General features: G+C 31.1%; 1 protein-coding gene across 1 annotated transcript; it reads right to left on the bottom strand.

Annotated features, from left to right (window-relative positions):
* Positions 1 to 8,559: 8,559 nt before the first annotated feature.
* Positions 8,560 to 14,385, bottom strand: LOC110716097 (protein trichome birefringence-like 38). The gene is made up of 5 exons (XM_021894734.1): positions 14,067 to 14,385; positions 13,626 to 13,796; positions 9,800 to 9,976; positions 9,145 to 9,303; positions 8,560 to 8,962 (listed from the first exon to the last, which is right to left on the bottom strand). The coding sequence occupies exons 1-5, from the start codon at positions 14,378 to 14,380 to the stop codon at positions 8,671 to 8,673; spliced, it is 1,113 nt and encodes a 370-aa protein (XP_021750426.1). The 5' UTR covers positions 14,381 to 14,385; the 3' UTR covers positions 8,560 to 8,670.
* Positions 14,386 to 14,635: the final 250 nt, after the last annotated feature.

The raw sequence follows: 14,635 nt of genomic DNA, 5'->3' as shown, positions 1-14,635 counted from the left end.
TGTAATTAAAATTAAAAGTTTAAATAAATATTTAATATCACAAATAATGTGTAATTAAAAATCTAAGTAACTATACAACCAAATGATTATGAAAACAGAAACCAAATGATTATGAAAACAGAAACCAAATGATTATGAAAACAGATGAGTTTTTTCTTCTGAAACAGCAGAACCAAATTGTTCTAAAAATATACAAGTTTTTTTTAAAAAAAGGATCCCAGCACAGCTGCAGGGTGTGAACCAATTAGTTGAATCCATACCGTTCAGGCTCATTACTTGGACGAGTGCTTTTCCGACGCTCCAGATCTCGATACCTACGATTACGACGATGAGTACCATGTTGAGGGGGACGATGACGATTAGGACGAACATCATCATAAGTGCTATCATCTTCGACTTCAAGACACTCTTTTTTATACCACATTGCAACCTCCTTCTTATACGAGTTGAAATAATCGTGTTCGTTACAGCCACGATTATCAATAACTCGTATTCTATGATTAATTATATCGAAACTGGCCCGATGCAAGATTGGGTGAAGCTGGTGGGCTCCAAGTTGGTTTGTAACATTATGTGGTTTATGTTGAACTACATGGTTGTTACAAAACAAAGGGCCAAGTCGAGTTATGAACTTTCTATCTTCTTTCAGCTCGTCTTGAAGCACCCAATTTGAATAGGGTTTCAATATAATATCCTATCAATAAAACATCAAATACAGCATCAAAACCCAAAAAAAATTCAATATAATTTAACTCCTAAAATGGCCTACTTGTTTCAGTTTACTCCGAAGCTCCTAAAACAATGTGAGGTGCTCATTGAAAAGATGACAGCAAGAATAAGAACTTGGAGTGAAAGACATATTTTTTTTATTGGTAGATGTCAATTTATCAATTAGCATATACAGTGGAGCAAATTCCAGAAGAAGTGTGAAGCAGCAGTTGATGGCAATGGGAATGGGGAATGATCTACAGCAGTGGCCATGGTTTACAAGAATATGGAACATAGGCAGGGGAAAGTTTGCTGGAAGGTTTCAGAATTTAGTGTGTAATAAAAAAAATCCAGAAGAAGACATACCGTGTCTTCGAGGTTCTCAAAAACAGGGGATATTTTCTTGAGGTAACCCCCTTTTGATCTTTGCCAAAGGTGGACAGTAGCAGCTTCCTTAATATCCATTCCATCGGAAATGGATCTTGAGCCAATTGCCCCTCCTCCATTTCGTGCCTCACTGATGTGAGGCCTATGGCATCCCACAACAGTGGGATGCGATCGAAGAAGAAACACTGTACAGTAATAAATATAATAAATATAATAAAGATTGATTTAAAAAAGAAAAAGAAAAAAAAAGAATAAGAAAAAAAGAAGAAGGAGCTTACCACCAAGAGCCATGCACAACCATCTACCTTTTTATCTTTCTCCTCCAATGAACGCTGGAGGGCAACAAGCATGGCTGCCCCCCATGCATAAGTCATAGAGGTCATATCAGGATCACTTAATAATTCAAAAAACGCGGGATAAAAACAATTCCCGTTATGAGACGGCATTATTATGGAGTTCACTATTAGCATTAAAAGTGCTACCTTGCTCTTCTTTGTATCCAATTATTTATCCTTGATAATCGCCTTTAGCTCATCAAATTCGCACATAGGCTTCCCCCCCCCCAACGTCAAAAGCCCCAACGCCCAATGATGCCCCAAACGTCTCAACGCCCCAAAAAAACAACGTCTGGATCCCCCCCAGGGGTGTGGTGGGGTGGGACTTTTCGGCGGTGGGGCCGCTTCCCCCACCACCGAAACCACCTCCTTTGAAATTCCCCAACGTCCCCCCACTGCTTAAAACCCCCACCCAAGCTCACCCCTGTTCGACACGCCCCCATCCATAAGAGTAAGGAACTGGGAAACAATACCCTGGTTCCGGTTGGGTGGGCTGGGTCAACGGGTCGGATGGGTTGCACGTGTTAGGTCAAAATCCTTAACAAGTCTCAGCAAGAGAATCAAGCACTTAAGAACCATATTGAATTTCTTAAACTTGTTAGTCACATTGCCTAAAACACCCACCCAAGCTCACTCCCGTCCTCTAAACGTCCACCCCGGCTCACTCCCATCCACGAAACCCCCTCACATGAAAGCGTCTAGATTCATTGAACTTTGGCTTACGCGTTTCAGCCAATCAGAACGTTTCTTAATGAGATACCGACGAATAAGAAAAAGGTTTTGAAAACTTAATGATTAAGTTATATATATATATATATATATATATATATATATAATAAACGAATGCACCACAGAGGACCGCAATCATCGAATCATCCATTCTAAACCAATATACCACATCTATATATATAATAAACGAATGCACCACAGAGGACCACAATCATCTAATCATCCATTCTAAACTAATATACCACATCTATGACTATCAAAAATAAGAGTGGACGGATTAACACATGATTCCACATGACTGAATATAAAAGAATAGATAAAGTAAAACGTACCTCAACAATAGGAGAATTGCACGTTATGTAGGATCTATCACTTTGAGTAGATACTTTTTCCGCGCAATCAATTATGTTGCTTATTGTGGCGGATCCAGGAATTTTAAGTAGGGGTAACATTTAGCCATTAAACAATAAGAGAAAAAAGGGTTAAAACGAGTTATTATATATATTAGCGTTAATTAGCCTTTAAATTTTTAAGATTTGTTTTGTTTGATAAATTTTCATTATTTATATTCTAGTTATCAATATAATACAATGATCAAATTAAAAAGTACTTTATATGTTCAATAGATTATCTTTCTATGTTTTCCGTTGTCTCCGTGTATCATAAGTGTAAAAACTACTTTGTATATGTATGGTAAGTTATACTACTATATACTATAAATTTTCTTAATTGTTTTACTCATATAAAATTCTATTCGGTAGTAAATAAATTACTTACTAAATATGTGTATTGAAATAAAAGTGCAAAAAATTGGGAAGAATTTCGTCAAATGAAGGAGTTTTGAAGAATTATAAGTTACGCATTTTTAGAAAAAAAATTATGATTAGTATCATATACGAGTAATACGACTATCGGATGAATAAAAAATAATTAAAGTATGAGTATATGTTTATTTTATAGTTTAAAAATGATAAATTTTAGTACTTGATTTTCATAACTTAAAAGAAAGACATCAAAATAAAATTAGTTGAACACATAATTAGCTATGCAAACATATAAAGTAGAAACAAAAGTAAAATTAAAAAAATAAGCCACAACAGGTTATAAAAAGAAATATAAAATAAAAAAAATAACCTAATAATAACAGGTCTCTTTAGTTTAAAGCTAAAAACAACAAGAATTGGTACGGATCAACAGTTCTTTTTTTTTTTTTTTTTTTAAGGGGTAGCATGTGCTACCCCTTGTGCCTTCTTAGATCCGCCATTGGTTGCTTAGCATCACTTGTGCCCAACAGATCTTCTCAAAATTTTCAAGATCGGCTACATCGGCAAAGTGATGCAACCCTCCTACATCATCTGATGGAGCATCAACATAGAAGCAAATGAGGAAATAACACAATAACCTCCTGAAGTTCTCTTGTTCCTCTTCAGTATCTACATGCATAGTACGAAGAAAATGAGACACGGTGTTCTTATGGGGCATCCTTCTCTTCCTTAAGTTCTCCTCTTTCTCTTCCTTAAGTTCTCCTCTTTCTCTTCCATAGCTCCCTCTTTCTCTTTCTTCTCTTCCTTCTCTTCCTCTTTCTCTTTCACTTTCGTAGGAGGGGGATATTTCACACACAATTCATTATACCATTTCGGAATCTCTCGGGATTTACCCTTCTCATATGCAACCTTCTCATATGCGTCTCCACTTGCATTTAATCCCGTCATTCTTGTTATATCACTCACATCAATTGATATAACAATTTCTTTAACTTCAAAATGTTTGTCAACAACCTTGTAACACTAAAAAAAACCTGTGAACCAAGAAACTAGAAGTAGCCTTTTGTTTTACATTGAGAAGCTCATAGAACTGACTATTTTTCATCAGATCTTTCTTCTTGTCGTCTAATCATAAATCTGCAAGGCCTTTTAATGTGCAGCGACAGTTGAATTTCTTCATTATCCTGATGGAAAACAACAATTATGCCGAGCTTTGTTGTTATGATGGAAAACAACAGTAGGCTTGCATTGAAATAACCAAATACTGAATTGAAATAATAAACAACAATAGGCTTGCATTGAAACAACAGTAGGCTTGATTATCATGATTTTGATTCAATACATAACATATATCAAGTAACCACAATATCAGGATCCTTAATTTTCAGTGTCATGTATTCCATAACTACTCAGTAATATCAGCAAACAACAGACATAACTACTCATCAAACCACTAATACATAACAATAGTAGGCTTGCATACGATGTAAAACCAACCGATCTAATAATTGTGTCTTAATATACTTACCTCAAGACAAACTGAAGTAGTCTCACTTCCAGTGAAAAGATATTATCCTATAAGGATAGTATCACCTGTCTTCACAGCCTACAAGAAGAAGATAGAGAGGATCAATGAGTTCTAAAAAGCAAAGAAGAAGATATGCTAGAGGTAATGCAAATTCATAGTGAGCTTGATCATTAGAACAACTCTCTAGTATGCATATACTATACATGCTACATGCATTACTACTCTACTCTGTATGATATAAAGAGAAACCATAAGGATTTCAAAAATAGATGTAAAGTAGGATTAAGGATGCACAGCTATAGATGCCAAGTAATAATTATCATTTATGGAAAGGAATCAATTATTTGAAAGGCTTATATTGGTCAAGAGACGACAACAGATGAAGCATCTTTTACCATACATGGTGCTCAAGATATTTCATTATAACCATGACAAACTCTAAAGTGTGTGTATATATATATATATATATATATATATATATATATAATTTGTTAATTCAGGAATATGTTTTACGTAATTTGTTTTATATATATATATACATATACATATATATATACATATATATATATATACATATATACACATATATATACACACACACACACATATATATATATGTATAATTTGTTAATTCAGGAATATGTTTTACGTAATTTGTTTTAAAAGATTCTAATTTATTCTATTTTTGAAAAGATAATGATTAAGAAATTTACTGTAAGATTAGCCCATGATACATACATACTGCCGCAATGTTATTTAATTTTTTTTTTTTTTGTAACTTTTATTATAGTTATAGAAAAATTATTTATTTCATTTGTTTTGTTGAAAATAAAATTTCTGAGAGAGAGTTATGATTAATGAAGTATATTATGTCAATTCTCGTTTCTTTATGGGTCTAGATTTGTTTACGATTACATAAATTATGATTTGATGCATAATATTGTGTATTCCCCTATGTTTTTATTTATCAGTCGATTATGTAGTAGATTATTTTTACATTGAAAAGATTTGAAAAAAATAATTTTACAATTTGATTATTAAAAAAAATATATTGTATGAGAGAATGAATAATAGTGGCAAAAAAAGCGATATATGTATGAGTTAAATACATATTGTTAACATATTTATTTGGTTAAACAGAAGAAAATGATGTAAATATATTGATGAAATATACAGTATATAAATATATATTTTATACGTATTTTAAAATATATATTCGGCTAATAATAGACTCATTCATAATAAATTTACTTTAAAAACCAATAATTTAAAATAGTTATTGAATATTAATATGCATACCACAGAACCTAACCTAGTTATTTAGCAATGCGTAAACAAAAGTTAAAAGTCATAATCTAATCTAATACACATGTTTTTGGTTTTATATTTGATCTAGTTTGATTCTAATAAAACTAAGTGCAGTAATAAATTTATGTGAAATGATGAAAAGAATAAACTCATATAATTATATTCTTCCTCTAATTTTTTTACTATTAAAAATAATTGAAAAAATTGTCTAAAATAATACAAAATTTGAGCAATCTGCCAATAATAAGTCAAACTTTAATTATTTTTTAATAATACAAACTTTGAAGGGTATCCGCTTTAAACACGATAAAATCAATTAGTTATCTCATGAACTAGTTGTATGGAACACGTCACATTGTATTATTTTTTTAAAAAAAAATTATTAAAAAAAACTTTATAAGATAAATAAATAAATAAAAAATTAACCGGCTAAATAAGTTGTAGGTAAAATAACTTGTTTAAAGCGGATATCTCTCAAAGTTTGTATTATTTAGAAATAATTAAAAGATTAATTTGTTTTTAGCGGAACACTCAAAGTTTGTATTATTATTGACAATTTTTTAAAAATATTTTTGAAGTACATCATTAGTAGGAAGTTTCTAGAATTGTTAGTTAAGCTTAAAGCAATTCCAAGGTAAATCAATTGACAAATTAGTTTGTCATGTCACATAAGTTTCAAGCTAACTCCCTTTGTATGTAGCTAATTTGTGTCTCATTGGTTAAGATAAAAACCTCATCAAGTGAGTCAAATTGCTAAATTGGAAACCATAACTAATACAGTGTAGAGTGGCGACTATAAATATCTCCATCTATTGTGAAACACTTTTGAGTTTTGACTTAATCTGATAGGAAATACTAGTATATCTCCATCCTATCCTTTAAATTAAAGGTTGCTATATCAGTTGGCACTTCTAAGAAAAATACTCCCTGTGTGTTTTAATAAGTGTTACACTTTGACTAAACACGCATGCTGAGACACTACTTAGAGCATTAATTTATCAAATTATATCTTAGTAAAATTATAGGAACATTGATCTTATGGAAGTACGTATATTTATAAAGAATTCAACAATGTATTATACAATATCTTTTGCTATTTATATATTAGTTAATTAATCAAGTCAAAACCATTATGTGAATAGTTTAAAAAGTCAAATTATAATACTTATAAAAAATACGAAGAGAGTGAGAGATAGCTCAAGTGGTTAGAGCTTTCCTCCCGATTCCACACCCCCGCCCTTATGACTCTCTAAACACCAAAAAAAAGATACGAAAGGAGTATACTTCTATATATATACACATTGAGTCAAATCCTACATTATTTTGTATTGATTAATGAGAACCTATGTTCAGAAAAGTTTAACCTAAATAGATCAATTAAAATAAAAAATAGCTTACTAAAGTTGGACTAAAAGATCACAAGAAGGGTTTTGTTTTGGTAAGTACATGCTATGAAGTCTGAATTCTCACATGCAACTCGTGATTAGCAGCGGTCTAGTAATTGTTTGGCAGTGAGAAGGTTTGTCATGACTCATGAGCTATAAGCCTATAATGTGTGCTTTTTTAGTTTTTATTATTTATTTTCATTCACATGACCTAGCCTATTACCATCTTCATTTCATATTATTTACGACTTTAAGATATTATTTGTGAGATATAAAATATTCTAAAGTTACAAATAATATAAAATAGAGGTAATATTATATATGTACCTCTAGTGGGCATTGATTTAGTTACTCCTTAGGATGCTACTAGATTTACATACATACAATAACCCGAAATTGTAAAATATGATTAAAATATTTCAAGAAAAACAAACTAAACCTACATATAGCATATACTTCTAGGTTACAACTCTTCATATGTATGTAAACGAAAAATTAAAATTACAATTGTCTACCCACAAATTTGACCATTATATTATTCAAGGTTTTTTTTTTTTGAAGGAAATACTATTCAAGTTGATATTGTTTTATAATATATGCAAGAAATTAGAACAAATATTAAATGTAAAATTGACAAGAAAAACACATACAGATTTACGTGGTTCACCAACAATGTGTTGGCTATGTCCAGGGGTAGGCGAGAGTAATAGTTTTATTGATTTTAGGGAAAACAGATTATTGTCTCTCGAATTTTTTATTAATGTTATCTTTCTCATCAAATCTCATAGGTGAGAAATAAACAAAATACTCTCATATTTTTGAAAAACCACTCAACTAATGATTGTCACAACTAGGAAATAACCTAGGAGTATTTAAAATAATCCCTAGGTTAGGAAAGAAAGACCTTAATTAAGGAAATTAATCCCATGAACAAACTAATCAAAACGGCCAAAAAAAAAAACCATGTATGGGTGTATCACAAAGGGCATGGGCGTGCCCTGAATTAGAAACAAAGCATTAACTTGGAAACAAAACGAGACAGGCGGCATGTCAGATTTTGACATGGGCGTGTCATTGCGAGTGCTCATGTTCTCCGTTGAGGCACACCATGTCTCCCTAAGGCATGGGCGTGTCTCGATGCATCTTCCCAGCTTTGCGACTTCTTCGTGGAGGCACGTTCATGTCTCCCTAAGACGTGGGCATGTCTCGCTGCACCTTCCCATCTTTGCGACACGAGTTTCCTAACTCCCAAACTTCCTACCTCCCGATTCAAGACACTATTTCTTACAGATATTAATTAAAAAAATATACGTTTATACAGAAAATTTTAATGCCTTAAAAATTGTGCAATCGTATAATGGGCTATGGGCTAATAAAATATAGATTGAAGTACATCTCTATTATTTTTTTGTCACGAACTTTTCATAAATAAATTTTTATTTAACATGCTACATATACACGAACATAAATTTTCAAATTCACAATTCATGTACATCATCTTACTAACAATCAGTTAATAATAAACATTACATGATAAGAGTTGTATAGAGAAGTTGATTCCAAGTATCAGGAAGACCGGCTATACACCAATGATTGCAATCCATTCCATGGAAACCATTATAAGGACCCGGATGCCCATCCTTTCTTAGTTGTGAGAGAAGTGTGATATCAAGTAGATAAACGGGTTTCGATATGGTGCTTAGTACTTGCTTCACCACGTCTAATGCGGGCGGTGCTCTAGTCGGGTACGTGGATCCTTTCACGGGTCTTATCTCTTTGGAGCAGTCCTTCGCTCTTGTTGCATTCCATTCCTTCCCGCTAATTTTATCAAGATTATTGCAAAGAAATAATTAGCGTACTATAAATGACTCGAATATTATAAAATATAGGGACGAAGAGAGTAATTTATATTTGAACAGTAGGAGTAATCATATCACTACCAAAAAAAAAATAAAAAAAAAAAATAAAAATAAAAATAAAAATAATTTGTAAATGCTTACTCATAGTGGAGAGGATTGGTTCCTTGGAAGAAAACTTTTGTTTTTTTGGGATCAATTTCGGAATCAACCCATTTCGCCCATGTCATTAATGCTTTTTTAAATGCGACTGTACGATCCCTATCCTTTTGTATTACTGACCCATCTTGAATGTAATCCCACCTACAATATTTGAGCATCAAAAAAATCTATTAATACTGAAACACACAATTTCTTACACCCACTGGAATATATACACCTAGTGATGTCGTATAGACATGTGACATCATTGTCTAATATATAATATTATATATAATTAAATTTAAGGGGAAAATACAAGTTAATCTGCCAGATAAACGATTTTTTGTTAATCTAATGTTATTTTTGTAAAATATATTGAAAAAATAAGGACATTTATTCAGTATTTTTGGTGAGCTGTCCAATTACTGTTTGTTTTTTGCTTTTACTGTTTGGTGAGGAAATTACACATGTACCCCTCAACTAGTACATGAAAAGACGCATATACTCCTCCACTGGTATTTGAAAAGACAATTATATCCCCAGATAAACAAACTGGGAAATGAACTGGGTATCCCTCATAGTTAAGCACAAACTTGAAATAAATACTTTGAATTATACTTGATGATTAATTAAAAATATATAGGTATATGGTACTTACGATTGTTTCGCGCCCCTTATATTCCACCAAAGCCAAGTATTGAAGACCAGAACATCCATTTCCTTCCAAATTTTGCCATTCTTAATCGAATTAAGTTTCATAACTCGCCCTTGTTGCTCTTTCTCTATGTCAACCAAGTATAAAGAAGAATACATTGTCACGGTAACATTATGATCCCGCAAATTAAATGAGGTAGAAGAGAATTATAATAAAAGTATGAAAAGATGACTTTAGGGTTACCGATTATCATCGTATTGATCAAGTTACAATACTTAACTAGTGTTTGGTCCGGGTGTTGCTGAGGGTGTTACTTTGAGTATTTTTATCATTATTATTTTTAAAGAGCTTAAAAGAATTTTTTTATTGTCGAAAATTATAATATTACAATAACAATAATAAATAGTTTTGAATAATTTTGCTTTTATTTCTAATATGTATTTATATATTTATGTGCATAAATAGAACAACATTAGCTTATAGCTTGGACGGTAATAAGTTGGTCTTCAATGAGGTCTTGTGTTCAATTGGACAAACAATTGAATGCATTTTTAATATAGATATAGATTTTAATCATTCCATTATTATAATTTAGTATTTAATATGACAATGTAAAATGAATTCATGTGTGCTTTCATGTCAAATGATATATGAACAAACAATTGTCATTAGGAAAATAATTACAATTCAATTCCATACTTTAAACGATAATACTACATTCATTAGATCGAGTCAATCACCATATCCTATCTCTTCTCGTATATTAAGAGATCAATTGGAGCTAGGCTCGTCTATATCATAATCTCAATCATTCAAGTGATCATATCATATTCAATAATTACAATAAGTTTGCTTAAATAACCTTGAAAATATAATATTAAGAGAACTTTGAAGCCAAGTAAGTAATGCATTTGCATGTGCATGTTTAAGAATATGTTGCAATACATAAGACACCTAACGGTTTCAATCATGGACAACAGGACAAGACAACTTTAGTACAAAGCAACTTGATATTAATTAACATAACACAATATTCTTATAAAGATCAATGTTTTTTCTCTTATATTCATGAAGATTCACACCACAATCACAAGTAACCCTTTTAAAGGGTGATAAAATATTCAATACTAACTCTAATTTGTCTGTTGTCTTGAAATTACAGCAATCTTATTATTTTATCTGTTGTCTTTGATATTACAACAATTTGAATAACTTAGGGTTCATTTGGTATTGCTGTGGTTTTCTGTTTTTTTGTTTTTTGTTGTATAAAAGTATATGATATGTCATATAATGAATAAAAAATTATTTAAACTTATTAAAAGGGGTTGTTAAACACCGCCCTCGATTATCAAATTAACGCCCACAAATTAAAGAAAAATTATTTTACAAATTTACCCTTGAATATAAAAGGAAATTCATCATCACAGTCATAATACGTAAGTACCACCCACCCTCACTCCTTATCTCTAAACCACCACCACCTCATCCTTTCACCACCAACCACCGCCTCCTTTTAACACAGCCACTTGATTTTCTCACGGAAATGCTGAGGAGGGATAAGGCCATCGTCAATGATATGGGCTGAAACACCCTTTTTTTTCCGAAAAACTATGGCAGCAACGTCTAGATATTTCGAACCACCACTAGGCATTCGAGATTTTTGGGCGTTTGAGGATGAAACGCCCAGAAATTTCGATCGTCCAACGGTTGTTCGAAATATCTAGACGTTTCCTCCACGGTAATTCTTAAAATATGGACGTTTTGAATCTGTTTTGATTTCATATTTGGGTAAAGTCAAGGAAATTGATTTCGTGCTTCCAATTCAAGACAAAGCAATATATACATTTTATTAGAGGAATGTTAGGCAGATTGTCATCAGCTCACTAATTGCTATGAATAAGTAAACTAAATATATACTAACCTTAAATATTGCTACTGATTTGCTAGGAATACGTTCACTGAATGCATATATACTAACTATACATACTTTTCTTTTCTTTTCTTTTTTTTAGGGAACTAACTATACATACATATATACACTCAAAATGAATATATATAAAATATGCTAACATAATAAAGTTCTTGTGTTGTTATAATTCTGTCTGTTACTAATTACTCATTATATTAGCTCTTAATTTCTTATTCTGTTAGATTTGTTCTTATTATTATTATTATTGTTATAAAAAATTTTTGGACGGTGAAAGCGGTAAGTTGAGGTAAATTATACGAAATATTTTTTATAACAAGGGTAAAAATGTAATTTTAAGTTATAATGCGGGCGTTAGTTGGAGATTCGAGGGCGAGGTTTAGCGTTCCACAAATGTTTTTGGTTTTTAGTTTTGAAAACCGACAACAAAAAAGTGGAAACACCTTTTTCTTGTTTCATGTTTTTGGTTTTTAGTTTTTAGTTTAAAAAAAAAAAAAAAACTAAAAACCATAAATGATACCAAACAAGCCCTTAGATATCATGTTTAGATGATTGTATATAAAAGATCGACTTAATATTATTGTACGTTTAACTATATAATTAGATCTGCTTGTACTTCATTTCCATCAATATATAACCATATTTTCATTTATTTTGTAATTTAAATATGAAATTTTAGGAAAATATTCTTTCATGCAAGTGTAAAAAAAAAAAATTATAACAAAAACAAAATTAAAACAATCGTCATTTAGATATATAAAAGTATAAAACTATATATTAGGAATGGCAAATTGTTTGACAAAAGTCAATACTATGAAATTATATTATTCAATCACACATTAAAACATATTATATATATCCGGATTTGAAGAACGTAACACCAATATAAAATTACATGCGTATATAATTCATCGTCGGTCCAGCGCAATAGAAATGCAATTTATTCTACGTGGCATAAATAATTTATGTGTTTGCCATGCATTATACAAATTGAAGAGATCGGAAACTTGATATTGTGAATAATGGTTTAATTTATATGGTAAACTATTTTACATTTTTTTATGATGCTTATATATTATTCGAACAAGTAATAAACAAGTTAATTTGACATTTGTCTTGTGTAGGTGATAATCATCGGATTAATATGATTTGCAAATATGTTACGTTTGGGTGAAATTTAATCAACCAAGACTATTATATTAATTATTAAGTAGTTTATCATGAGTTCATGACCATAAATGAAATCATTAGTTAATTAAACATTTTTTTTTTTTTTATGAAACTAAGATAATTTGGGGATGTAGGTGTCGTAATGTCGGCTAAATTTAATTTTAGGACTAGGGTAAGTTTTTTATTTGTTCTCAATTAAAAGTTATGATTTTTAAGGTTTATATTATGGGTTTGGGTTATATGATTAATCAATAGTTGTCTCGATAATAAAAGCATATGATGATGTCAATGTGATGTCAGCATAGTTTAACACAATTATTTGTGCCCTATGCTCAAAGACATACTTTTATTTTATAAAAGTGAGGCAACCTAATGCAAAATTTCCTATTGCTCTTAAAATACGTTCATAACATTTATAGCAACGAGATTTGAAAAAAATAAAGTAGGATGACAGGTGTAAAGAAAAATCAACTTGTGAAAGATTGCTCAAACTTAAACATTAATGGGATGAATTGGATGGGTCAGGTGATATATAGGACATATCAAGTGGCTGGTACTCGTACATGAGTATCACTTAGTGATCCAGTACTCCATCACTCACTTCATTATATTCCCTATTTCGCGTGTATATGCAAATCTAATGATTGGATTTATTTGTGTAAATTATTTGGTGATCGTTAACTGCATGCATTAAAAGCAATATTTTTTTTTCCTTATAAATGAAAGTTTACCTGGTAAAACCATGATTTCATGCCACCAGTTGATGGATGTGTGATTTTGGAGTTTGGAACAGCTGCATGAAGCAGGCAAATTAAGGACTGATAAAAATTAAGACTTAGTGAATCCCCAATAAACATTATCTTCTTTCCTCTCATCCTCCTTAGAAAATCCACCCCATCAAACCTGCAAATTTAATTAATCATACAAAATAAAATTGCGATTATAAATCTATGATGTATGTTGGAAAAAAAATATATGTGCATAAACATATTTATACATGCTCTTTTCATAATTAACTAGTGAATTTGTATAACATATAGTTTAACCATTTAATGTTAGTATGTTACATATATATATCCTAAACCTATTAACAAAATAAATTGTACGTATAATAGCACCTAAAACATTAAAAATGAACAAAAACACAAGTTTCATTCTTAGCTAATCACAAACCTTGGAATATCACAGTCATCTGGCTGCCACCGGTACTTGAGATAATTTGTATTTGTGCGACCGTACTTGAGGCAGTCGAATTCTTTGCGAATGTCGGGACATTTCGAGGAATCATACATAGGATATGAATTGTCCCGTACCCAATGACCTTTGAAGATATTGCATTGGTTTAGTTGACGACGCTTTCGTTGTTCAGGAAGATGGTTTGCTTGACTTAAGCTAACTAAGCATGAAGATATGGCTAAGGTTATAACAATAAAGAGGTGCACAATATTATTGCTTAGTCTTCCATTGCCCATTTTTAGAGAGAGCATATATGCATGTGATGGTTATTGTATGTATGTAGTATAACTAATAACATGCATATTTATATTTATATACCACCTTAGATTAGAGCTAATTAACATGTTCATCAATAATTTATCATGCACAACTTGTATGTTAATTTATCAAGGAGGCTGGGTTTGAAGTTTCCTTTAGTTTATTTTTAAATTGTTGATATTATTTAATTTGATGTAGAATATTCAAATGTCAAATGTGTAGATAGTTACTTCCCTAGAAACATAGTA

The sequence above is a fragment of the Chenopodium quinoa genome, unplaced genomic scaffold (genome assembly GCF_001683475.1).
Source record: "Chenopodium quinoa cultivar QQ74 unplaced genomic scaffold, ASM168347v1, whole genome shotgun sequence".
NCBI lineage: Eukaryota > Viridiplantae > Streptophyta > Magnoliopsida > Caryophyllales > Amaranthaceae > Chenopodium > Chenopodium quinoa.
Note: the sequence above shows the minus strand (reverse complement) of the source record. Positions and strands in the feature narration are given on the sequence as shown.

Excerpts from the sequence above, each read along its gene's own strand:
- LOC110716097 (XM_021894734.1), bottom strand. The coding sequence starts at position 14,380 with ATGCTCTCTCTAAAAATGGGCAATGGAAGACTAAGCAATAATATTGTG. Across the intron at positions 9,977-13,625 it reads ATGAAATCATGGTTTTACCA|GGATCATAATGTTACCGTGA; the intron begins GGTAAACTTTCA and ends ATTTAATTTGCG. Across the intron at positions 8,963-9,144 it reads ACCAATCCTCTCCACTATGA|CGGGAAGGAATGGAATGCAA; the intron begins GTAAGCATTTAC and ends TGATAAAATTAG.